This window comes from Hemitrygon akajei, chromosome 4 (assembly GCF_048418815.1).
Source record: "Hemitrygon akajei chromosome 4, sHemAka1.3, whole genome shotgun sequence".
Lineage (NCBI taxonomy): Eukaryota > Metazoa > Chordata > Chondrichthyes > Myliobatiformes > Dasyatidae > Hemitrygon > Hemitrygon akajei.
The window spans coordinates 13705526-13730821 of NC_133127.1; the positions used below are offsets into that span (position 1 = coordinate 13705526).

A 25296-nucleotide genomic window follows, 5' to 3' on the forward strand; every position below is an offset into this window, starting at 1 on the left:
CCTAGACTCCCCTACATATACAGTATTGTGCAAAAGTCTCAGGCACATATATAGGCAGGGTGCCTAAGACTTTTGCACTGTCCTGCATTTGCCAATGTGAAGCAAGTTTGTAAATCTGGTGGAAGCAGAGGATGTTGAAGTGCCGCAGAAAAGATGTAAGAAAGGTGGCATAAAAGGAGTGCTAGGGGTTGGGGGGGGGGGGTGAGGGGTAACACGGCTGGAGACACACCTGACAAGGTCAATTGATTCCAAACAATTGGTTTATTGATCACTACAGAATGTCTCTCTGGTGCTTCCCACTGCCTCCCCTCTCCCTTCTTTTCCCAACCATGATTCCCCTCTCTCTGGCCCCCTCCCACTCTCAATCGAGAATAAAGACCCATATTAGAATAAGGTACACCATCACTCACATCACGAAATTAGTTTTTTATTATGCAACAGTACAATATAATACATAAGATTACTACAGCACTATGCAAAAGTCTTAGACACCCTAGCAATATATATGTGCCTAAGACTTTCGTAAAGTACCGTATTTACTTTAATGAATGCATTTTAAACTTGAGTGGCTGGACAGAAACTTAGCAATCCAAAGAGTGAATGATGAACTTGGGACTGGAAAAGAAGATACCTATCACAGGGTTTTAAAATGATAAATAATTTTGATGAGAGAATGGTTATTTCCTCTTGTCTGGGAGTGAATAATTTAATTCCTATTAAACATCAGGAAGTGAGGTGGGTTAAGAAAGATTTCTTTGCAGGAATGTTAGCTGGAGCTGGGATTTTGTTAAGTGCTGAGACAGAGCAGCAAAATGTTTCTGACAAGCACAGCACTGCAGAGAAAAATAAAACTGCTTTTGGATTGACCATCCTTGTCCTGTGCAACAACGGGCTGTACTATCAGCCAGATTGCCGAGTGTCAGAGACAGAGATCAGCAATACTGGAGAGCACAGCATTAAGTGCAGCACTGATCTCCTCATTAAAAAATGCTAGAGGTACTTAGCAGATCAGATAGAATCTTCGGAGAGGAATAGCTGATGTTTCAGACTTCTGCACCCCACTTCCTTTCCAGTATTGGAAAGTCTCAGACCAAAATGTCGACTGTACACTTTCCTTCATAGATGCTGAGTTCCTCCAGCATTTTCTGTGTTACTCTGGATTTCTATTGCTGGCACTGCATGGTTATCGATAACCATGTCTTGGAAAAGGGCCAAAATTGACAATGCAGGCTGAGTGGGCAGAATGATTGGCAAGCAAGATCAGTAATGCAGTCTATTCTGACAAAGCAGCATTTAAAACTATCAGGAGCTATTATAGGAATAATTTACACTTGTTAGCCCCTCAAAAGACATTATTCGAAATTAAGTTTTCATTTATATTTATTATGAGGTAGCGTGGAACAGTCCCAACCAGCCGTGCCGCCCAGCAACCTATTTAGCGTTATTCTAATCACATGACAACTTACAATGACCAGTTAACCTAACCGGTGAGTCTTTGGACTGTGGGAGGAAACTGGAGCACCCGGAAGCCCATGTGATCACGTCAAGAACGTACAAATTTGAACTGTGAAACCGCCCCCAGCTGTAATAGCGTAGCACTAACCACTGCGCTATCATGGCTTTCCATTAGGTGTAAATCTTTCAAATTAAGTAGCTCACAAGAATTTGAGTAGAAGGGATGTTAAGATCAGTGATGAACAGAGGAAAGTCAAGAATCTAATCATAGTCATGTTTCATGGGCAGCCATTCAAGACTGAAACAAGAAACCTTTTCTCCCAATAGGTCATTAACCTTTTAAATTCCATCAGAGGATTGTGGATTCTCAGGTACCAAAGTATAGTACCTTAAAATTAAAAGATATTTTGATATCTGCCTGATATTTTGCTGAAGGGCTACAGACCAGAAAGGCTAATTTCCCTTCTACAGGTGATTTCTGACCACTTGAGATTTTCCAGCCTATTCGGTTTTAACACTTTGAACTCCCATTTTGGCCTCTTGCACTATTCCAACAATGCCCAAAACAAGCTTAAGATTCAGAACCTCATATTCTGACTTCACACGTTTCAGGTCTCAGAGCTCCTCTCCAGGGCAGCTAAAACTAGGGGTTCACACAGACTCAAAACAAGGGGTTGGTCATTTAGGAAGAAAAAAAGAGAAATCTCCACATAGGGTAGTTGTAGTCTCCAATCTGAAGGCATGAAGATCGCTTTCTCTTATCTTCAGGTATTTTTCCCTCTCCCCATTCCCTCTTAAAAAACATAGAAAAGCTACAGCACAATACAGGCCTTTCGGCCCACAAAGCTGTGCCGAACGTATCCTTACTTTAGAAATTACCTAGTGTTATCCATAGCCCTCTATTTTTCTGAGCTCCATGTACCTGTCCAGGAGTCTCTTAAAAGACCCTATTGCATCCGCCTCCACCACCGCCACCGGCAGCCCATTCCACGCACTCACCACTCTCTGCATTAATAAATTTACCCCTGACATCTCCTCTGTACCTACTTCCAAGCATACTGTGCCCTCTCTTGCTAGCATTTCAGCCCTGGGAAAAAGCCTCTGATTACCAAACGATCAATGCCTCTCATCATCGTATACACTTCTATCAAGTCACCTCTCATCCTTCGTCATTCCAAGGAGAAAAGGCCGAGTTCAGTCAACCTATTCTCATAAGGCATGCTCCCCAAACCAGGCAACATCCTTGTAAATCTCTTCTGCACTCTTTAAATGGTTTCCACATCCTTCCTATACTCCCAAGAGGGATCTGACCAAGGTCCTATATAGCTACTAAACTCAATCCCACGATTAGTGAAGGCCAATGCTTTCATCACCACCGTATGCTTTCTTAACCACAGAGTCAATCCGTGCAGCTGCTTTGAGTGTCCTATGGACTCGGACCCCAAGATCCCGTTGATCCTCCACACTGCCAAGAGTCTTACCGTTAATGCTATATTCTGCCATCATATTTGACCTAGCAAAATGAACCACCTCACACTAATCTGGGTTGAACTCCATCTGCCACTTCTCAGCCCAATTTTGCATCCTATCAATGTCCCGCTGTAACCTCTGTCAACCCTCCACACTACCCACAACACCCTCAACCTTTGTGTCATCAGCAAATTTTCTAACCCATCCCCACACCTCCTCATCCAGGTCATTTATAAAACTCACAAAGAGTAGGGGGTTCCAAAACAGATCTCTGATGCACACCACTGGTGACCGACCTCCATGCAGAATATGACCTGTCTACAACCACTCTGCCTTCTGTGGGCAAGCCAGTTCTGGATCCACAAAGCAATGTCCCCTTGGATCCCATGCCTCCTTACTTTCTCAATAAGCCTTACATGGGGTACCTTGCCAAACGCCTTGCTGAAATCCATATACACTACATCTACTGCCCTACCTTCAGCAATGTGTTTAGTCACATCCTCAAAAAATTCAATCAGGCTCGTAAGGGACAACCTGCCTTTGACAAAGCCATGCTGACTATTCCTAATCACATTATGCCTCTACAAATGTTCATAAATCCTGCCTCTCAGGATCTTCTCCATCAACTTTCCAACCACTGAAGTAAGACTCACTGGTCTATAATTTCCTGATGTTTTCAATCGTTGTGGAATCTAGGACCAGAGGGCACAGCCTCAGAATAGGAGGACATCCCTTTCGAAGAGATGAGGAATTTATTTAGCCAGAAAGTGGTGAATCTGGAATTAATTTCACAGAAGACTGAAGGTCAAGTTGTTGGGTATATTTAAAGCAGAGGTTGATGGGTTCCTGATTAGTAAGGGTGCCAAAGGTATTGGGGAGAAGACAGGAGAACGGGATTAAGGGAGATAACCAACTTGTATCAACCCCATTACCAACCACTGAAGTAAGACTCACTGGTCTATAATTTCCTGGGCTATCTCTACTCCCTTTCTTGAATAATGGAACAACATCTGCAACCCTTCAATCCTCCGGAACTCTCTCGTCCCTATTGATGATGCAAAGATCATTGGCAGACGCTCAGCAATCTCCTCACTTGCCTCCCGCAGTAGCCTGGGGCACATTGCATCCAGTCCCAGTGACTTATCCAACTTGATGTTTTCCAAAAGCTCCAGCACATCCTCTTCCTTAATATCTACATGCTCAAGCTTTTCAGTCAGCTGTAAGTCATCCCTACAATCACCAAGATACTTTTCCATAGTGAATACTGAAGCAAAGTACTCATTAAGTACCTCTGCTATCTCCTCCGGTTCCATATACTTTTCCACACCTGATTGGTCCTATTCTCTCACGTCTTATCCTCTCGCTCTTCACATACCTACAGAATGCCCTGGGGTTTTCATTACTCCTGTCTGCCAAGGCCTTCTCATGGCCCCTCCTGGCTCTCCTAATTTCTTTCTTAAGCTCCTTCCTGCTTGCCTTATAATCTTCTAGATCCCTATCATTACCTAGTTTTTTTTAACCTTTCGTAAGCTTTTCTTTTCTTGACTAGATTTACAACAGCCTTTGTACACCACGGTTCTGCACCCTAACATCCTTTCCCTGTCTCACCGGAACGCACCTTCTTTCATTCCGGCTTCCTCGCCACACACTGATCTCTTCTCTTATCCTCACCTGCCTCTCATCATCTTCATTCCCTTCCTTCCACAGTCCTCTCCCCTCTCCTTCGGATTCCTCCTTCTTAGGCCCTTTACCTCTTCCACCTATCTCTTCTCAGCTTCTCATTTCACAGGCCCCCTCCCACCTTTCCCCTCACCTGGTCTCACCTATCATCTACCAGCATGTATTCCTCCTCCCACTTTATTCTGAATTCTTCACCCTTCCGTTCTGGTCCTGATGAAGGTTTTCGGCCCAAAACTACCTGCTCCTCTCCATAGATGCTACCTGACTTGCTGAGTTCCGGCAGCATTTTGTGTATGTTAGTGATTTTCAGAATCTGCAGAATCTCTAGTATAGTGATTCTTCAGAATTATTTTACCAAGAGGGCTACAAAGCACTTCATGCAAAAAATTAATTCTAGGCTAATAGAGAATGTGGGATTAGACTGGGGAAAGTGGACCACTGAAGGCCAGCAATTACCTTAAATGAATAATGGAAGTTTGTCTCTACTTCCTGTGTCCAATGACTTAACACTGAAGTCAACAATTTCAGATAATCAATTTGTATCGGAACTGCTTTATTCTGATGAAAGATCAGTTTACAATGTTAACTCAACTTTTCTTCCATCATTGATGGTATCCTGCCTGCTGAATACTTCCCGCATATGCAGAACTGATAGCACATTAAATTTCTTTTCTTTTTAAACATCTCACGAGTATGTTAATTCATGTACCATCTTCATCAGATTAGGTGCAATTAATAACCCTTCAATATCCTCACAGCTCCACAACTTCCGCCACCTTCAACAGGACCCCACCACCAAGCACATCTTTCCCTCCGCGACTACCGTCCACACGTCCCTCCCCACAGAACTCCCACCTGGCACTTATCCCTGCAAGCGCAAATGCTACACCTGTCCCCACACCTCCCCCCTTACCACCATTCCGGGCCCCAGACAGTCCTTCCAGGTGAGGCAACACTTCACCTGCAAGTCTGCTGGAGTCGTCTACTGCATCCGGTGCTCCCGGTGCAGCCTCCTCTACATCAGCGAGACCCGATGCAGATTGGGGGACCGCTTCGTCGAGCACCTACGCTCCGTCCGTCACAATAGACAGGATCTCCCGGTTGCCACCCACTTCAACTCTGCCTCTCATTCCCATCTAGATATGTCCATACATGGCCTCCTCTACTGCCATGATGAGGCCAAACTCAGGTTGGAGGAGCAACACCTCATCTACCGTCTGGGTAGCCTCCAGCCTGGAGGTATGAACATTGAATTCTCCAATTTCCGGTAATTCCCTCCGCCTCCCCCTATCCCAGGTCCCTCTCTGCCTCTCTCCGCTTTCAACTTTCTGCGTCTTTATCTCTACAGTTCCTTCATGCTTATCCCCTCCCCCCTTTATCTTTCCTCTGATTGGTTTTCCACCTGGCGCCTCTAGGCCCTAACCCCTCCCCTATCTCTATTACTGGGCTTCGGATCTCTCTTCCCCCCCAGTCCTGATGAAGGGTCTCAGCCCGAAATGTTGGCTACTCTTTTCTCACGGATGCTGCCTGGCCTGCTGAGTTCTTCCTGCGTTGTGTACGTCACGTTCCAGATCATTGTCTTCCATCTCCAAAATATATTTAACTTCCATCTTTTCCTACTTCGTCACAGTCATACAGCTCAGAAAACAGTTTGGAGCAGATTCTGCCATAATCATAGTAAACTCTTTACTCATAACATTTCATTCAAGCACAATTCCAGGTTCTTCAATCTAACATTGCAGTTGAAATCTGCCTTTCACTGGAATGGCTCCAGATGCCTGCACCTATTTTAAGAACTTCTCATCCTTTGTAAAGGGGAGTGACCAAAATTAGATAACACCAATGCTGAAGGAACTCAGCAGGTCAGGGAGTATTTGTGGAGAGGAATAAACAGTCAATGTTTCAGGGCCTAGACTCTTCATCAGTTTCTCCAATGTTGTGTGTGTTACTGCTCTGGATTTCCAGCATCTGCAGAATCTCATGTTTATAACACTCAAATTAGTGAATTCAACCAGTGTTCTCTACAAATGCAGCACAACTTGAAAGCTCTTTATGTCCTTACACGTGGTCAGCAAGCACAGGAGGGCAAATAATTTTGCAATTGATCATTTTTTTCAAAATTTGAAGGCATACAAAAGACAAGAGAGAAAGTTCTCCTGAAATATTAAGTAGTCTCATTTCATTTGCAACCATTGAACAAACAAGCTTTGACACTACCTAATGACTGCTAGAAGTAGATCAACATATAACCACTGCACCATGTATTTCAGTTAAATTGTAAAGAGGACATTATAAACAGGAAAGGCTGGAAATACTCAGCAGGTCAGACAGCATCTATGGGGAGAAGCATTTCAGTCAGAGCCCCTATCACAGTTCAGCTGAAGGGATTTGAACTGAACCTTTTTCCTCTTTCCTCAGATGCTGCCTGACCCACTAAGGATTTCCCACACCTTGCTTTTATTTCAAACTTCTGGCATCTGCTAGATTATTTTTGCTGATTTTTATTTTCAGGAACTAGACGAGGTTTTGCAGTAACCTCATATTCCGCAGTGATTTCCTTCTGCAGGGACACATTTTGAAGAGCAGCAGACATCGTCAGCCATGATAATGAAATCAGCAAATCAATGAAGGGCTGAATTGCCTACCTTTTGACTAATATTGCTTGCAATGGGAATATAGAGTTGTGAGACTATTAGCATCATCATGATGTTGGTAGAGTGAGATTGTGTACAGGCAGACAGAAGCCAGATACACTAAAGAAAAGCCTCTTCTTATTCAGGCTTGAAACTATTCCAATGTTAACACAGGACTGGGGTGATAGGTTGGAGATGCGTCTCTACCAAAGGAGGTGTAAGGTGCACCTTCAGGCAAGGTGTAGCACCTGCTTAGCACCCCCCCCCCAACCCCGATCAGGGTCATGTGAAGTCATGGGAATGGGTGCTGGATGATCGTATGAGCGGCTGCCTGGTTATGTGACCACTGACGTCAGGCAGACAATCTCTGAAGAGTATTGATAATGGTTGGGGTCACCCATCTTGTTAAGACACTGCCCAGAAGGTGGCAATGGCAAACCACTTCTGTAGAAAAAATGGCCAAGAACAATCATGATCGGCCACATCTTACCACACGACACATAATGAATGAATGATACAGGACAAAGTTACTCTGATAGCCACAGATATCAGACGTGTGGGCCCAACATATTGGTGCAATTACAAAGAAAGCATGACATCAGCTGTATTTCATTACGAGTTTGAAGAGATTTGGTATGTAACCAAAGACTCTCGTAAATTTCAGCAGTGGAGAGCATTCTAACCAGTTGCATCACCATGTGGTATGGAGAGACATCTGCACAGAATCGGAAAAAGCTATAGGAAGCTGTGAACTCTGCCAGCTCCATCACGGGAACTAGCTGCCCCATCTTCAAAAGGGGATGCCTCAAAAAGGTGGCATCCTTAATTAAGGGCCCCCATCACCCCAGACGTGCCCTCCTCTCATTGTTACTATCAAGGTGGAGGTACAGGTGCCTGAAAGTACATATTCAACATTTTAGGAACAGCTGCTTCCACTTTGCCAATAGATTTCTGAATGGACATTGAACCCATGTGTGTATATTATATAGTGAGGTATTATACATGAAAATGTACATCTTATATGTAACGTAGCTGTTTTATTACTATGTATTGCAATGTACTGCTGCCACAAAACAGCAAATTCTGATTCTGGAATAACAAAGGGTAGCAGACTACCAAGCACTGAGAAGCACATCGACGCCGTGTGCAATTGAACATGGGCACCAGATATATGTACGTGTGTTGAGGGTGGGATGGGGTGTGGGACATCAAAGGAGGCAGCTAAATACAAGCAAGTTCACTCCACCTTACCGACTGGACCCCCAGTGAGTTAACGACAGTTACTACCTTACTTGGTATATGGTGAAGGGACTGAAAAACATCCACAGCAGCTCGGCAACCCAAGAGGAATCGACGACACTCTAGGGGGAGAAAGGGGGGAGAAATAAGTCTAACTTTCACAGGGGACACAACCATCCTGCGTTCTGTCACTGAATCTCTTCTCACAAATAGGCAGAGGAAGAATGAACAAACAAGCCTCTTGTTCACAAGACTGCTAAGACACTGTTCACATAAAATGTCAATTTTCGCATCTGTCTTTCGCCTTCCATTGCAAAACCGGAAGATTCAAAAATGGACAATAGGCTTAAGATAGATTGTGGATATTAATCTAAATCTAATTTCAACTGGACTAATCACTGATGTAGAACGATGTGTTGAATTACTCCTCTCTGAACTTCATTTGGTCTCCCAATCTCTTTATGCTCATTGTTAGCAGTTTGAGTTACAGATAATCGCCTTCTGAGCACACATAGGGGAAGATTAACTTTGTGAAGCTGTGCAGCATTGATTAACCTTTGGTGCTTCACCTGAGAGACAATGCTTTGAAACGTAATTATTCTACCACAGGACACTTCTTACTTTTCTGGCCCAAGCTGTGGTGCAGGACTCTCTCAATTACATCGTAATGGACCCTCGCATATATCCCTCCCTGCAAAGATTTATTATCCCTCTCAACCCGATGAAGAGGCAGAGAAGACTCAGTGGACCGATAGCCTAATTCTGCTTCTGTATTTAATGGTCTAAATATCACCATTGTGAAAGGAGAGTTTTAATTCAAACCATAAAGTCATACAGTCCAGAAATGGGCAACTTGGTGCACTCCCCACACCCTGCTATCAAGCACCTATCTGCACTAATTTCACTTTTACTCTCCCCATATGAACCAAATCACTTCTACATTAGGGGCTGCTTATATTGCCCATTTAACCTACCAATCTACCGGTCTCAAAGATGTGACTGGAAACTAAAGCAAAGTGGGAAATGTACTCACAACACGCAAATCCCATACAGACAGCACCGAAAATCAGGAGTAAACTCAAGGTGATGGAGCTGAGGAAGCAGCTCCACTAGCTGTGACACTATATTTGTACACACTGATTTGTACACACTTGCAGCACAGTACAGGCCCTTGGGCCCAAGATGTTATGCCAAACTTTCATCCAACCCTTAAGGTAAATCTATCGCTTCCCTCTCACATAGTGCTCCATTTTTCTATCATCAATGTGCCTAAGTATTTTTCGAATGTCCCCTATGTTTCTGCCTCTCTCACCACCCCTGGCAGCAAGTTCCACATATGCAGCACTCTATAAAAACTTCTCTGACAACCCATTATACTTTCCTCCAATCACCTTAATTTTGCTGCCTTTTTTTAGTTACTTCTACCCTGGGAAAAGGCCTCTGGCTATCCACTCTATCTATGCCTCTTATTTTGTACACCGTTATCTTCCTTTGCTCCAAAAAGAAAAGCCCTAGTCACTCAAGCTATCCTCACAAGACATGTTGCTAGATTAGAGAACATCCTGTTAAACTCTCCACTGCACCGCCTCAAAAGCTTCCACATCTTTCCTGTAACGAGGCAACCATAATTGATTCCAAGTGTGGTCTAACCAGAGCTGCAGCATTACTTAGTGGCTCTTAAACTCAATACCCCAACTAATGCAGGCCAACACACCACATGCATGTGTATGGAGTGTGGGGGTCATGTAAACAATACAAAAGTTTTAATCTTACTTCAGGGAAAGATGAGTCAGGCTCTTCTGTTGCACACTTTCTTCCAACCCCTTAATAAATCAAGAAACTCCAGAGAGCACTATTATATTCTTATATGCACTGTTGTCTTAAACACCCACAGACTGCAGTGCAATGATTTTTAGAGCTACTTCAGTTTTATCCGCCCCTCAGTCCATACTTTGCAACTTTAAGTGCAATGAAAAAGGTAGTTAAAGATACGGCAACATGGGCAGAGATCGAGAATGTGTTTAAAAAGCTAACAGGCTTTGCAGATAATGGAAAATAATGCAAAGGCATTAAATTATAACAACCTGTTACGAAATTGTTTTGGCCAAGACTTCAAGGTTTTACAAAAGATGTAGAAAGAGATATGATATAATAATTTAGGGATAAGGGTCTCAAATTATGAAGGACTTCTTCAAAAGACAGTGCACAGGAACCTGAAAACTCTCACTCACTATTATACCTCAGTCCCATTCTCCTGCCTTCTCCCCATAAACCTTCGACATACTAATCAAGAACCTATCACCCTCTGCTTTAAATGTACCCAATGACTTGGCCTCCATAGCTGCCTATGGCAATAAATTCTACTGATTCACCACCCTCTGACTAAAGAATTTTGTTCTCATCTCTGTTCTAAAGGGGCAGTCTTGTATTCTGAGGGTACTCCCTCTGATCTCATACTTGCTCACTATAGCAAACATCTCTCCATGTCCAGGAGTCCTTTGAGGCATATTGGGGCCTTTCAATAATCAATAGGTTACAAAGAGATTCTCTCCCCCCCCCTCTCCACTTTTCTAAACTCCAGCAAGTACAGGCCCAGAGCCATCAAATGCTACGCATGTGTTAAACCTTTCACCCCCAGGACCAACTTATCTCCTTGTATACCCCACAGCTTCCCTTTGGTCCTCAGACTTTCTACACTATAGAGCAATTTGTAGTAACCATTTGGCCAAACAAGTCATCCTGGCAAGGGGAAATTGAAGAAACTAGCACAAACCTAGGTGATCGTGGAAGTAAATTCCAGAAAACCAGTGTTTATTGACAGGTTAAACTTGGGGCTCCTGGTGTTGTGCAGCAAAAGCACTCACTGCTATACCAACTTGCCATGTAGCCAGACTATTATTGTTGATAACAACCAGTGAGAATGAGTCCAGCTTCCCCAGATGACCTACATTATCAGAATCAGGTCTACTATCACTGACACATCACAAAATTTGTTGTTTTGTGGTAGCAATACAATCCAAAATATAGATGCATCTCAAAGTAGAAGCAGCATTCTAATGGGAGGATGAAGTAACTGTGGCTGACAAGGGAAGTCAAAGACAGCATAAAAGCAAAAGAGAGGGCATATAATAGAGCAAAATTAGTAGGGAGTTAGAGGTTTGGGAAGCTTTTAAAAATGAACAGAAGGCACCTTTAAAAGCAGTAAGAAGAAAGATGAAATACAAAGATAAGCTAGCCAATAATATAATATTTAATATAATATTTTCAGATATATATAATGAATAAAGGAGAGAGACAAGAGTGGATATCAAACTGCTGCAAAATTATGCTGGAGAGATAGAAATGGAGGAGAAAGAAATAGCAGATGAACTTAAGTCTATTTTGCATCAGTCTTCATTGTAGAAGTCACCAGCAGTATGCCAGAAATTTGAGCATGTCGGGGGCAGAAGTGAGTGCATTTGCTACTACTAAGAAGCTGTTTGCTAAGCTGAAAGGTCTCAAGGTAGATAAGTCACCTGGATCAGATGTACTACACCCCAAGAGACAGCTAAAGAGATTATGGGAGATTATGGAGGCGTCAATGGTGATCTTTCAAGAATCACTACATTCTGGAGTGATTCTGAAGGACTGGACAATTGCACATGCCACTCCACTCTTTAAGAAGGGAGGGAGAAAAAAATGAAATTATAGGCCAGTTAGCCTGCCTTCAACAGTTGAAAGATGTTGGAGTCCATTCTTGAGGATGAGGTTTTGTGTACTTGGAGGCACATTATAAAATAACCCAAGTCAGTGTGGCTTCCTTACTAGGACACCTTGCCTGACAAATCTGTTCAAATTCTTTGAGGAATAACAGGAGACACAGACAAAGAAGAGTCAGTGGATGTTGTTTACTTCAATTTTCAGAAGGCCTTTGACAAGGTGCCACAGATGAGGCTGCTAAACAAGATAAGAGCCCACAGTATTACAGGAAAGATATTAGCATGGACAGATGATTGGCTGACTGTCAGAAGGCAATGAGTGGGAATGAGTGCCTTGGTTGGCTTCAGGTGACTAGCAGTGTTCCACAGGAGTCAGTGCTGGTACCACTTTATTTTACATGTCAATAATTTGGATGATAGAATTGATGGCTTTGTGGCCAAGTTTGTGGATGGTATGGAGACAGTGAAGCAGGTAATGTTGATGAAGCAGGAAATCTGCAGAAGGAATTATTCTGATTAGGAGAATGGGCAAAGCAGTGGCAGATGGAATATAGTGTAGGGAAGTGCATAGTCATGTACTTTATTATAAAGAATAAAGACAGATTTTCTAAACGTGGCGAAAATTCAGAAATCCCACCAGTAAAGGGGCTTGGCAGCCCTCATGCAGGTTCGCTAAAGGTTAATTTGCTGGTTAGCATTCATTTCTGGAAAACTAGAATATAAAAGCAAGGATGTAATGCTAAGGCTTTGTAATGCATTAATCAGACCACACTTGGAGTACTATGAGCAGTTTTGGATCCCTATCTAAAAGATGTGCTGATATTGTAGAGGATCAATAAAAGAGACTGCCTTGTCCGCTTTCAAAGCAACTCCTCAAGCGGCCTCTTGCTGCCCATAGGCATCTTGCTGAACAATGTCTGTGATAAATCGGTTCAGTTGTAAGGCCACAAGACATAGGAGCAGAAACAGGCCATTCAGCCTATTGAATCACTCCACCATCCAATGATAATTGAGGTATTAACTCTCTCAACCCAATTGTTCTCCACATAACCTTTGACACTCTTACTAGTCAATAACCTATCAACCTCTGCTTTAAATATACCCGATGACTTGGCCACCATAGCCATCTGTGGCATTGAATCCCAGATTCACCACCTTCTGGCTAAAGAAATTCCTCATCTGTTCTAAAGACATTCTTCTATTCTGATTTTCTGAGGCTATACCCTCTGGTCCTAGACTCTTCCAAAATTGGAAACATGCTTTCCACATCCACTATCTAGGTTTTTCAACAAGTTTCAATGAGATTCCTCCCCACCTCATTATTTTCATACACATTTCATTTTTTCCTCCAACACACATAATTCACCTAATTATAGGAAGTACTTGGAAACTTTGGAGAGGGTGCAGAGATTTACCAGGATGCTCTCTGGATTGGACAACACATCTTATGAGGATAGATTGAGTTAGGGCTTTTCTCGTGGAAGTGTGTAAGATTATACACAGTATTTTTTTGGTGGGTGAGTGGAATGGGGGGGGCACGGTGCTGTAGAGGCGGAAAGATTAGGGACGTTTAAGAGCCTCTTTGGTGCAGGGATGACAGAAAAATGGGAGGGCTGTGTGTGAGTGAAAGGTGAAAGTGATCAAGTAGGTTAAAAAATTGACACAACTGGGTGGACCAAAGGGCCTGTACTGTGCTGTACTGTTCTACGATCTATATTCTATGTTCAAGTTCCTAAAGAGCAACGTTTTTTTCTTTCCATGTCTCAAACTTTGCTCATACAAAATGCACAGTCAGTGGCCTGGGGTCTGCCCTGCCAAATAATGGCACCAAATTCAAAACATGCCAGACCACAGAAAGCCATGACCTTATTGAATGGTGAAGCAGGTTCAACAGACTTATTCAAACTATTTCTAATGCTCTTATGTTGGACCAGTACTTCAGTCTGCCTTAGAATAGCACAGCAGCCCTCTTCCACTGGGCCTACTTTCCATTAATGATTAATGTACTGTACGCACATCCTGGGCGCCAATTATACCTTATTCTCTGTGTGGCTCATCGGAGTATCAGAACACCTGATGTGAAGCTGCATTTTCTCTAACTTGCACGTACAGATGCTGGTTAGGCTGATTACAAATTTAACACAGAATGCAGCATAAAGCTGAGCTGGTGAGAAATCTGCTTGGACCATTATGAAACGTGCCATCTCAAGCTGGATGTTACGGATGCACAAACAAGTCATGCTTCAAATCCTGATGAAGGTTCTCGGCCAAAACATCAACTTCATCAGGATTTGATGCTGCCTGACCTGCTGAGTTCCTCCAGCATTTTGTGCGTTTTACGCTTCAAATACTCCTAGACCACAGATGCTTTCAAAACAGCCACATTGCATTCAATCTCGACCAACAATCATCATCTCAACTTTCCAGTCATAGAGCTAGTAGTTACAGGAAGACTGGGCACCTCCCTTAAACACAGGGGTTCCCATCCTTTTTTATGTCATGGACCCCTACCATTAACCAAGGAGTCTGAGAATCCCAGGATGAGAACTCCTGCTCTAGCACAAACTCAAAGCAATATTGGCAAGTTAACCAAATGTACCCAATCCAGATCAGAAAGCAGTCTAATTTGTTCCAGAGTACTACAGTGGCCCATGCAACCAATCCTCTGTGGACGTAGTGTCATCCAACAAATATTGTACCCCATTAAGCAATTATTTCTGACCTTTTGCTCAGACTATGAGGTGGGGGCTTTGAGAACCAGAGGGAAAGGAGGAAGGAGTTAGGGATAATGTGGAAGAAATTTGAGAGCATGCAGGCAAAAGAAAGGGGTCTTATATGAATGGGCATCTTTCCATTAATACAAGTATAAACTTACCACAGCAATGAAGGGCCTCTTCACAGTTAACACCACAGGTTGAATAGTACTATCTACAGAAAAGGCCCAGGAGCTGGAACAGTAATAAGAACAAAGCACATCAAAACCATTCAGTCTTATTCCAATACGCACTTAAGACCATTATAATGAATAGACACACCAGTGGATATATTTCATTAGGAGTTTGAGGAGATCTGGTATGCCACCAAAGACTCTAGCAAATTTCTACAAATGTTCTGTGGAAACTACTTTAACTGGTTGCATTACTGTCTGATATGGAGGGACCATTGCACAGGATTGGAAAAAGCAGCAGAGGGTTGTAAACTTAACAAGTCCCATCATAGGTGCGTCGCTCACTACCATTGAGGAAATTTTCAAATGGTAATGACACTAATGGGCTAAGGACCATCCAGGAAATGCCCTCTTCTCATTGTTACCATCAGGAAAGATGTACAAGAGCCTGAAAACATCACATTCAACATTTTAGGAACAGCTTTTCCCTCTCCACCATCAGATTTTTGAATAGTCCATGAGCCCATGAATACTACCCTCACTATTCTGCTCTTTTCGCACTACTTGTTTTTTTATGTTTCTTATTGTAACTTAGTTTTTTTTTGTATTGCGCTGTACTTCTGCCATTAAACAAACTTCACAACATACCTCGTGTACATAATAAAGTAGCCACTGAGTGTATATTTGTGGTCTTCTGCTGCTCCAGCCCATCCACTTCAAGGTTTGACATGCTGTGTATTCAGAGATGCACACCAATGTTGTAACAGGTGTTGAGTTTCTGTCACCTTCGAGTCAGCTTCAATCAGTCTGGCCATTCCCCCTGACTCCCCTCATTAACAAGGCCTTTTTGCCACAGAACTGCCGATCCCTGGATGTTTTTTTTTATTTTTTTGTAAAATTCTCTGTAAACTTCAGAGACTGTTATACATGAAAATCCCAGGACAAGAAAATCAACAGTTTCTGAGATACTCACACCACTCTGCCTGACACCAACAATCATTCCACAGTCAAAGTCACTTAATATCACACTTCTTCCTCATTATGATGTTTGATCTGATCAACAACTGAACCTCTGGAGCACGTCTTCATGCTTTTATACACTGAGTTACTGCCACATGATTGGCTGAATAGATATTTGTATTAATAATCTGTACAGATGCAGGAATCCCAGTATCTAGAAGAACAAGAATCTCATTGATAGATAAAATTCTGATACGTCTTCCAGGATGGAGGTAGGGATGATTGTTGCCAGCAAAGGAGTTTAGAACCTGCTGTCAGTCTCTGTACTAGAGTAAACCTTAATCACTGGGACATACAGCAGTAAATTTTGACCTACCCTGTTAAACTCTCCTCACGCTCCTATTTCACCCTCGATTCTAGCAGTCATCTGAGAGGCAATTTACAGTGACCAATTAACTAACCAGCCGTATTTTGGGGTATGGAAATAAATTGAGGCACCAAGAGGAAATCCAAAGAGATAACATGCAAACTTGACGTCATTTGTGCATGTGTTAAATGGGAGTTGAAAAATAATTTTCAAGTCAAGTTTATTGTCATTTAACTATATACATGTAGACTATTAAACGAGACCACATTTCACCAGACCGGGGTGTAAAGCACAATAGCACACATAACACACAATAAGTTAGAATAAGGATAAAATCTACAAATGAATTACCTTTAGATAAATTAAAGTGCATAAATTAAATACTGTGGGGTACAGTACAAATTGCCCAGTGACACTTGCATTAGATGTGGCAGGGAGTTCAGAAGCCTAATGACCTGAGGGAAGAAGCCATTTCCCATCCTGACCATCCTCATCTTTATACATCGGAGTCTCCTGCCTAATGGTAGAAAGTCAGAGGATGCTGGATGGATGGGCGGGATCCTTGATAATACTAAGATCCCTGTACATACAGCATTCCTGAGAAACATACCCAATGGATGGTGGTGAGACTCCTATGATCCTCTCGGATGTTCTTGTAGCCCTTTGTAGGGACTTCCAGTCCGATTTTCTGTTTTCTGTTTGCAACTGTTTTCTCTCCCTCCCCACACACAGTCCACCCCAAGATAAATTCTGTAAGGGCAAATTTTATTCCACAGTGAAGGGTTAGACTTTGAAAAACAGTGCTCAGTAGCTCTTAAGCTCAGTGAGTCCACAAGGTCCACCAAGTGTTCATTCTTACACACATCCTGTCCTAACCTATTGTAATATCACGGAACTGTTGAGAGACAAAGAAGTTCAGGATCTTGGGTAAATGAATTAGTTGTCAGGCTTCCTACGTTAATGATAGTAACCTCAACTCACAACAATTGCGACAATGAGGTGTATAAATTTACGAGTCTTTTCTGCTTCCTTAACTGAATCCCAGCACATCTCAAACTTATAGAATATGAGTCATACCTGAATTTCAGAAGCCCAACCTTTCCATTGGTCATTTCATCCTCTGGGAATAACAATAATGTCTGCTCCCCCTCCAGGGAGCTGTAATCTCGAAGTGACTCCACCAAACGTGTTCGGCTCTCTACCCAGCCCAGCTCCAGGTAGCCACGAGCCCAGCTCACAAATCCAGGCCGACCCTCCAGCAAGGGCTAAATCCACATGTAAAACAGAGACATGAAGATTAAGCAAATATTTTCATAATTGGCGTACAACAAAAACAGTGATGCTGAGACTTTATAAGGCATTGGTCAGACCACACTTGGAATATGGTGAGCAGTTCTGGTCCCCTTATCTAAGTGTAAGGACTTCTCTGTAACGTTAATTGCTGAGGTAATGGTTTTTCTGTAGCTGCAATGTTTGGGTTATGACTAGAGATAACGCACTTTGGTATTCAGTGGCTATCCAATGGGGGAAATGTTATTCTTTCTTGTGTGTCTGGAACCTGTTGGTTTTGCGGGCTTTTGCCAGAAGGCGTGAGGGGAATGAAGAGAAGAGACGCGACTTGAGAGGGTTGGCGGGCCGCCTGACCAGGTGGACTCCAGATGGGAGTCCGGGGTTGGCGACGCTCTGAGAAGATCGAATGGTGGAAAGAAAATCTTGCTGAGTGAGCTCCAACAATTTGAGCACAGACTGCTTAATAACATTGGCGCCTTTTTCTTTTATATTTTGTTTCTCTACTAACCACATGGCCAAAGTAAGAGTTAAAAATCTTAGTCGTTTAACCGCATATTGGGTATTGTTTGTTATTTCAGGGTACTGATTTGAAATGGGACACATCGCGCCGCATCCACCGAAACAAGATTTATTAAGTTTGGCCGGCCAGGGGGGTACTCATCCCCTAGGTTAAGCCGCTAGGTGAAGCGAGTGTTACATAAGAAAGGCTATGCTGGCATTGGAGGGGATCCAGAGGAGGTTCACTAGAATAATCACAGGAATGAAAGGGTTAACATGCGAGGAGTGTTTGATGGCTTTGGGCCTATACTTGTTGGAATTTAGAAGAATCGGGGGGGGGGATGGGGAGAGAAGAATCTCATCAAAAATTATCAAATATTAACAGAGGATGTTTCCAGTAGTGGAAGAATCTAGGACCGGGGGAACAGCCTCAGTGTACAAGTACGTCCCTTTAAAACAGAGATGATGAGGAATCTCTCATGTTGGATCTGTGGAATTCATTGTCACAGACAGCTGTGAAGACCAAGTCATCAAGTATGTTTAAAGCGGAGGTTGATAGGTCCTTGATTATTAAGGGTGACAAAGGTTATAAGGCAGGAGAATGGGACTAAAAGGGATAATAAATCAGTCATAATGGAATGGCAGAGTAGACTCAGTGTGCTGAAAATTCTGCTCCTATGTCTTATGAAATCTTAGAGCTGTTAAATGGGTTAACAATCAAAACAGAGAATGAATCTCAATCCAAAATGCTCCCTTTCTAAATAAGTATCCCAATTTACATTACAAAATATAAATCTATTTTTCTATTCAACTGAATTCACTGGAGTACAGCTCCAGTTAAAGGAAGAGGGTGGAACAGTAGCATAATGGTTTACAGTGACAGTGATTGGAAGATCAGGGCTCAATTCACTGCTCTCTGTAAAGAGTTTTGTATATTCTCTCTGTAACCTCATCGGCTTCCTCCAGTTAAAAGCAACACACAAATTGCTGGAGGAGCTCAAGACATTTTATAGAAGAATGTCAGGGTAATGGTCCGTCACCTGAAGCTTAACAGAAGTTGGATGATGTAAGACAATGATCAGAATCAGAAGAATAAATCAACAACGGAATGGTTTTAAAAGAAGAAAATGTGTTGCTTGGAATCCTTAACCCAATTGATATGCTGCGGCCTGACCTGAAGGGGGCTACTCATGCAAGGTATCCCAGAAATATTGATGAACTGTAACTGTTTTGTATGTAGGAATGATCTAAAATTCCTCCTCACTGTTGTGCAAGTCTGATTAGCAGCTACAGGAAACATTTGGTGGAGGTTATTGCTGCTAAAGGAGGTTCAGTCATTAAATACAAGGGTTCACATACATTTTCCAGCCTGAACAGTGAATGATTAAACAAAGTGTTCAATAAAGACATGAGAAGTACAATTTTTGTCTTATTAATTTAGGCAGATGGTGTTTGACTATTATGACTTAGATGAAGATCAGACCACATTTTATGAGTAATTATTGCAGGAAACCAGGTAATTGCAAAGGATTCACAGACTTTTTCTTGCAAGTGTGTGCACACGCACGCACGCGCGCATACATGCACACGCATACACATACATACATATATATATATATATATATGTGTGTGTGCTGTTTCTGTCGTTTTCTTGAGGCAGCACCTCTTGAAAAAGCAGGGATTTGGGAAACTATGGGACGCAGAGAACTTTGCCCCAGAGACAATCATGTCATGATGACAACAAACAGTAAAATGAATAAGAAGTTTTTAAAATGTTTTTCTAAGGATCAAAGACTATACAGACTGGTAAATTTGCAGATTTTAATGCCTGCACAGATAACCTGGAGATCACTGTGGCAAAAGAATAGACTAACAAAAAAAAAAGCAATCTTGCTGGGTCACTGGATTGAAACGCCTTATACTTGACAGAAAGAATTGCCAAATGTAAGTATTCAAACTCCCTTGAACTTACCGTGTGGCATGGTGTAATGAAACTCAGCACATTGTGGTCAAACTGGGTAACGTGGTTGGCAATGTAAGTTTTGACATTTTTATCTCGTTGCCTGGGGTCAGCTTGAGAAACAAACATGCCTAAAACCGAGCACATTGTTCGCACGATAATTCTGGAACATGACACAGAAAAGAGAGGCAATTAAGATCAACTGGAATTTGGATAAGTGATTTAAGAATCGTTCTTCATATTAAGCGTCTAATGTTGACCAACAAGTTGACAAATTGGGCAGCATTTGTCTGATCACCTCTCATGATTCTGTCTTTTTATCTATTTAGCACAACAGTGCCGACTTAGCCCTCCGGCTATTCAAGCCATGCTACTGCAGCAACTCCACAACCCTGATTAACCCAAACAGGACAATTTATAATGACCAATTAACCTACCCAATATGCCTGTGGACTGTCAGAGGAAACCAAAGCACAGTGGGAAAACCCACACATTCCACAGGGAGGATGCAGAGAGTCCTTATAGAACGGCACTGGAATTGAACTCCGGAATGTCTTGAGCTGCAACAGTATCAGGCTAACCACCACCCTTCCGTGGGGCATTAGTTATGTAATGTATGTGCAAGTTTTCTTCACCGCGGAGACCAACTGCCCACTCCCAGGGTACGGAAGAGTAGGCATCACTCCCTCAAGAACAGCCCAAGAGCCAAAGTGACCCCAAACTCAAAGTGAAAATCCCATAGTTATGCGAAGTCCATCAGCATCTAGGTGCCTCAACCTACTTTATAACAGTGAATTACTCCTTAGTGCAATGATGAGCAATTTATAAATGTATCTCCTAATCTGCAGATAGCAAACTGAATAGATATTTTTGTCAAGTCATTAATTATCAGACAGCTCACTAAAGCACTGTTTTCTCTTCTTTGCAATAGTCCCATGAGATCTTTTTACATCCAATTCAGGACTGGTGTACCACTTCATCTGAAAGAGGGATTCTTCTAATGGTGCTAAATAGTGCTAACTGGAAGCAGAGTCCAAGTGCATTCATTCAACCCATCATTCTAGCCTTACCATAAATATGCTTCTATTCATCACCTCACATTTTCAGTGCAATAATAGAGGGCTGCTTTCTATTGAAAGAGATGTCATGGTAGCACATCACTTTACAGAGCCAGTGATCACCAGTCGGGGTTTAATTCCCGTTGCTGCCTAGGGTCAGTGAGTCGTGGGGCCTGCTACAATGGCGCCTTAAGTGCGGTGTTACCTACGGGGTGTTGATCACAATTCTCACTGATTTGATATGACACATTTCATTGTATGCTTCGATGTACTTGTGACAAATGGAGTTAATCTTAAAATGTTAAATCTTAAAATAGAGGCTCCACTTGCTTACCTGGGTAGAGGACTGTTGTCACTATTTTAGCAAACTTATCCTTCATGCCCAGCCAAGCCAATATTTACACTTTACAAGGCATTTGTCAGACTGGACTTGGAGCATTGTGAGCAGCTTTTGAACCCCTTATCTAAGAAAGGATGTGCTGGCATTAGAGGAGGTCCTGAGGGGATTCATTGTTATTTGTCATCTATATTATTGATCTGGATGATAATGTGGTAAATTGGATCAGCAAATTTGCTGATGATACAGAGAGTGGAGGTGTAGTGGACAGTGAGGAAGGTTTTCAAAGCTTGCAGAGGGATTTAGACCAGCTGGAAAAATGGGCTGAAAAATGGCAGATGGAGTTAATACAGACAAATGTGAGGTATTGCACTTTGGAAGGAAAAATCAAGGTAGAACATACAAGGTAAATGGTAGGACACTGAGGAGTGCAGTAGAACAGAGGGATCTGGGAATATAGATACAAAATTCCCTAAAAGCGGCGTCACAGGTAGATAGGGTAGTAAAGAGAGCTTTTGGTACATTGGCCTTTATAAATCAAAGTATTGAGATTAAGAGTTGGAAAGTTATGATGAGGTTGTATAAGGCATTGGTGAGGCCGAATTTAGAGTATTGTGTGCAGTTTTGGTCACCGAATTACAGGAAGTATATTAATAAGATTGAAAGAGTGCAGAGAAGGTTTACAAGGATGTTGCGGGGACTTAAGAAACTGAGTTACAGAGAAAGGTTAAATAGGTTAGGACTTTATTCCCTGGAGCGTAGAATGAGGGGAGATTTGATAGAGGTATATAAAATTATGATGGGTAGAGATAGAGTGAATGCAAGCAGGCTTTTTCCACTGAGGCTAGGGGAGAAAAAAACAGAGGACATGGGTTAACACACAAAATGCTGGTGGAATGTAGCAGGCCAGGCAGCATCTATAGGAAGAAGCGCTGCCGACATTTCGGGCCGAGACCCTTCGTCAGGACAAAGGAAGGGTCTCGGCCCGAAACGTCGACAGTGCTTCTTCCTATAGATGCAGCCTGGCCTGCTGCGTTCCACCAGCATTTTGTGTGTGTTGCTTCAATTTCCAGCATCTGCAGATTTCCTCGTGTTTGGACATGGGTTAAGGGTGAAGGGAGAAATGTTTAAAGGGAACATTGGGGGCGGGGCTTCTTCACACAGAGAGTGGTGGGAGTGTGGAATGAGCTGCCAGATGAAGTGGTAAATGTGGGCTCACTTTTAACATTTAAGAAAACCTTGGACAAGTACATAGATGAGAGTTGTATGGAGGGATATGGCCCAGGTGCAGGTCAGTGGGACTAGGCAGAAAAATGGTTTGGCACAGCCAAGAAGGGCCAAAAGGCCTGTTTCTGTGCTGTAATGTTCTATGGTTCTATGGAAAAAGCCCTCATAATGAGGCTTGGTGCACCGCAAGTCAGAGCCAGTTATATAGCAGAGAAACTTTGGCTCAGCTTAACTACGCTGACCAAATTGCCTACTTGAGCAAGTCGGAGCTGGAGAAAACAAACTCGTACTGTGCCAAGGAGCAAAGTACAACTACTGAAAATCTTCAATACAGTTAGTAAAACAGCACCAAAATATATTAAAATTTTCAATTTCAGTTCTTTCACCTCTATAGCACAGAATGCAATCAGAATAATTGACACATCATGAGTAATTATGGACCTGACAACATTACAGTAGTAGTACTGAAAACTTGTGCTTCAGAACTTGCTGTACTCTTGGCCAAGCTCTCCCGGTAAGCCTACAGCAGTGGCATCTACCCAACGGCAGGGAGAACTCCCCACTTGTCCACAAGCAGAACAAATCTGACTTAACTTATTAGTATCCCATTACACTCTCGATCATCAGAAAAATGACAGAAAGGATTACCAAAAGTGCTATCAAGCACGACTTGCCTAATAAGCTGCTCACAGAGGTTCAGTTTGGGTCCTGTCAGTCACTCAGATTCTGATCTCCTTACAGTTTTGGTCCCAACATGGACACAGAACTGAACTCCTGAGATGAAGTTAACTAACTGCCCCTGATATCAAGGCAACAGGGAGCCTTGGATAAACTGGAGTTGAAGGGAATCAGGCCAAAAGCCCCCCATTGGTTGGAATCATCAGAATCAAAGGAAAATGGTGGTGGCTGGAGGTCAATCGTCTCATCACAAATTATCACTGTAACAGTTCTTCACCATAGAGTACCAAGTCCAACTACTATCAGCTGCTTCATTCACGTTTCTAGTCATTTGGGGTAAGGGGCAATTTGAAAAAAGATTTTCACTACTGTTTTCCTAAAGTGATTTAAGAACACAAAACCCACAATAAACTAGCAACAGCAAAAAAAAGTGAAACTACACTCATCCAGTGGACTCAAAGCCATCATCACCCTTATGCAAATGACAGTCAGAAGCATTAAGGCTTCATATTACAAATTATTTTTACTGTTCATATTTTAAGTACTTTTTTCCTTATCTAGTAACATCTGTCATGAGCATAGAATGTATTGGGATAGTTTCTCAGAGCGACACAATAAGGAGCCAATTGGCAAGGAGGCTATTTTAGATCTAGTATTATGTAATGATACAGGATTGATGAATGGACCTAATACCAATGATCCCCAAGGGGAAAAGAATCCCACTGTGGCAGGATTGCAACTTCAGTTTGTTGACAAGAAGTTCATATTAGAGTTAAATTCCAATAATCCACAATTCAACCATTTAGAAATTCCAATAGTTCACTGAGTATTATCTGCCAGTTCCTTCTGGCTCACTGGGCCTCAGTTCTGGCACTCCTTTCAGACTCAAAGTCCCAGTTCCCAGATTATTAAAACTGACCAGGGAACCATTTCCCTTGTGTTTAAAGAAAAATACAGATCAATGACCTTGCCCTGTTTCACACACAAATGCAGGAGGAACTTAGCAGCATCTACAGATGGTCTCAGCACAACTCTATTTCTATTCTGCTGAGATCCTCCAGCATTATGTGTGTGTCTGTTACTCTGCATTTCCAACATCTGCAGAATTGGTTGTGTTAATGTCCTGTTTCCCCATGTTCCCTTTAAACTTAAGAGGTTCAGTGGGAAATTTATCACCTGCAACATCTGAGAAGAAATTTAAGATGTGTTGAATTATAAATAAACATCCATAAAATCTGCTAATCCAGAGCTAAAGTCACAAGTGATTATTGGAGTTCATTCACAAGAAACTGCAGAGTTGCAGACATAGCTCAGCACATCACAAACCATCCTCATCTCCATGGACTGTCTACACTGCTGCCTCAGAAAATCATCCAACATGATCAAGGACCCCATACTGATCCTGGACTTTCCCTCCTCCCCCTCCCATTAGGCAGAAGAAAACAAAAGCCTGGAAGCACACACTACCACCTCAAGGATAGTGCCCCTGCCCCCTCCCTCTTTAGTCCTGACGAAGGGTCTCGGCCCGAAACGTTGACTGCTCGTTTCCACAGATGCTGCCCGAACTGCTGAGTTCCTCCAGCATGTTGTACGTGTTTAGCTTCTACCCTACTGTTGTAAGACTAGTGAATGATCCCCTTGTACATCAAGGTGGATTCTGGAATTCACAATACACCTCATTATGGCCTTGCTCTTTACTGTCAGCCTGCACTGCACTTTCTCTGTAACTCCAACACTATATTCTGCTGTAATGCCCTGGTTCATATCTTTATAGGTATTTCATTTAGCAGTTCTTTAAGAGCAGTCTGTTCTGCTTTCAGCCTGGTTTGAGTTATTGTTGAAGATAGGGGATAATGAGG

At 42.5% G+C, this 25296-nt stretch overlaps 1 protein-coding gene across 3 annotated transcripts in view; it reads right to left on the minus strand.

Annotated features, from left to right (window-relative positions):
• The window catches only part of aup1 (AUP1 lipid droplet regulating VLDL assembly factor), a 58874-nt gene that overhangs the window by 24447 nt on the left and 9131 nt on the right, over positions 1-25296 (minus strand). For all 3 annotated transcript variants that reach the window (XM_073042105.1, XM_073042104.1, XM_073042103.1), the window contains 4 exons: positions 20150-20300; positions 17467-17654; positions 15051-15123; positions 8526-8599 (listed from right to left, as the gene is read on the minus strand). In XM_073042105.1, the coding sequence (XP_072898206.1) occupies positions 8526-8599; positions 15051-15123; positions 17467-17654; positions 20150-20300 (486 nt within the window). The remainder of the gene's footprint in view (positions 1-8525; positions 8600-15050; positions 15124-17466; positions 17655-20149; positions 20301-25296) is intronic.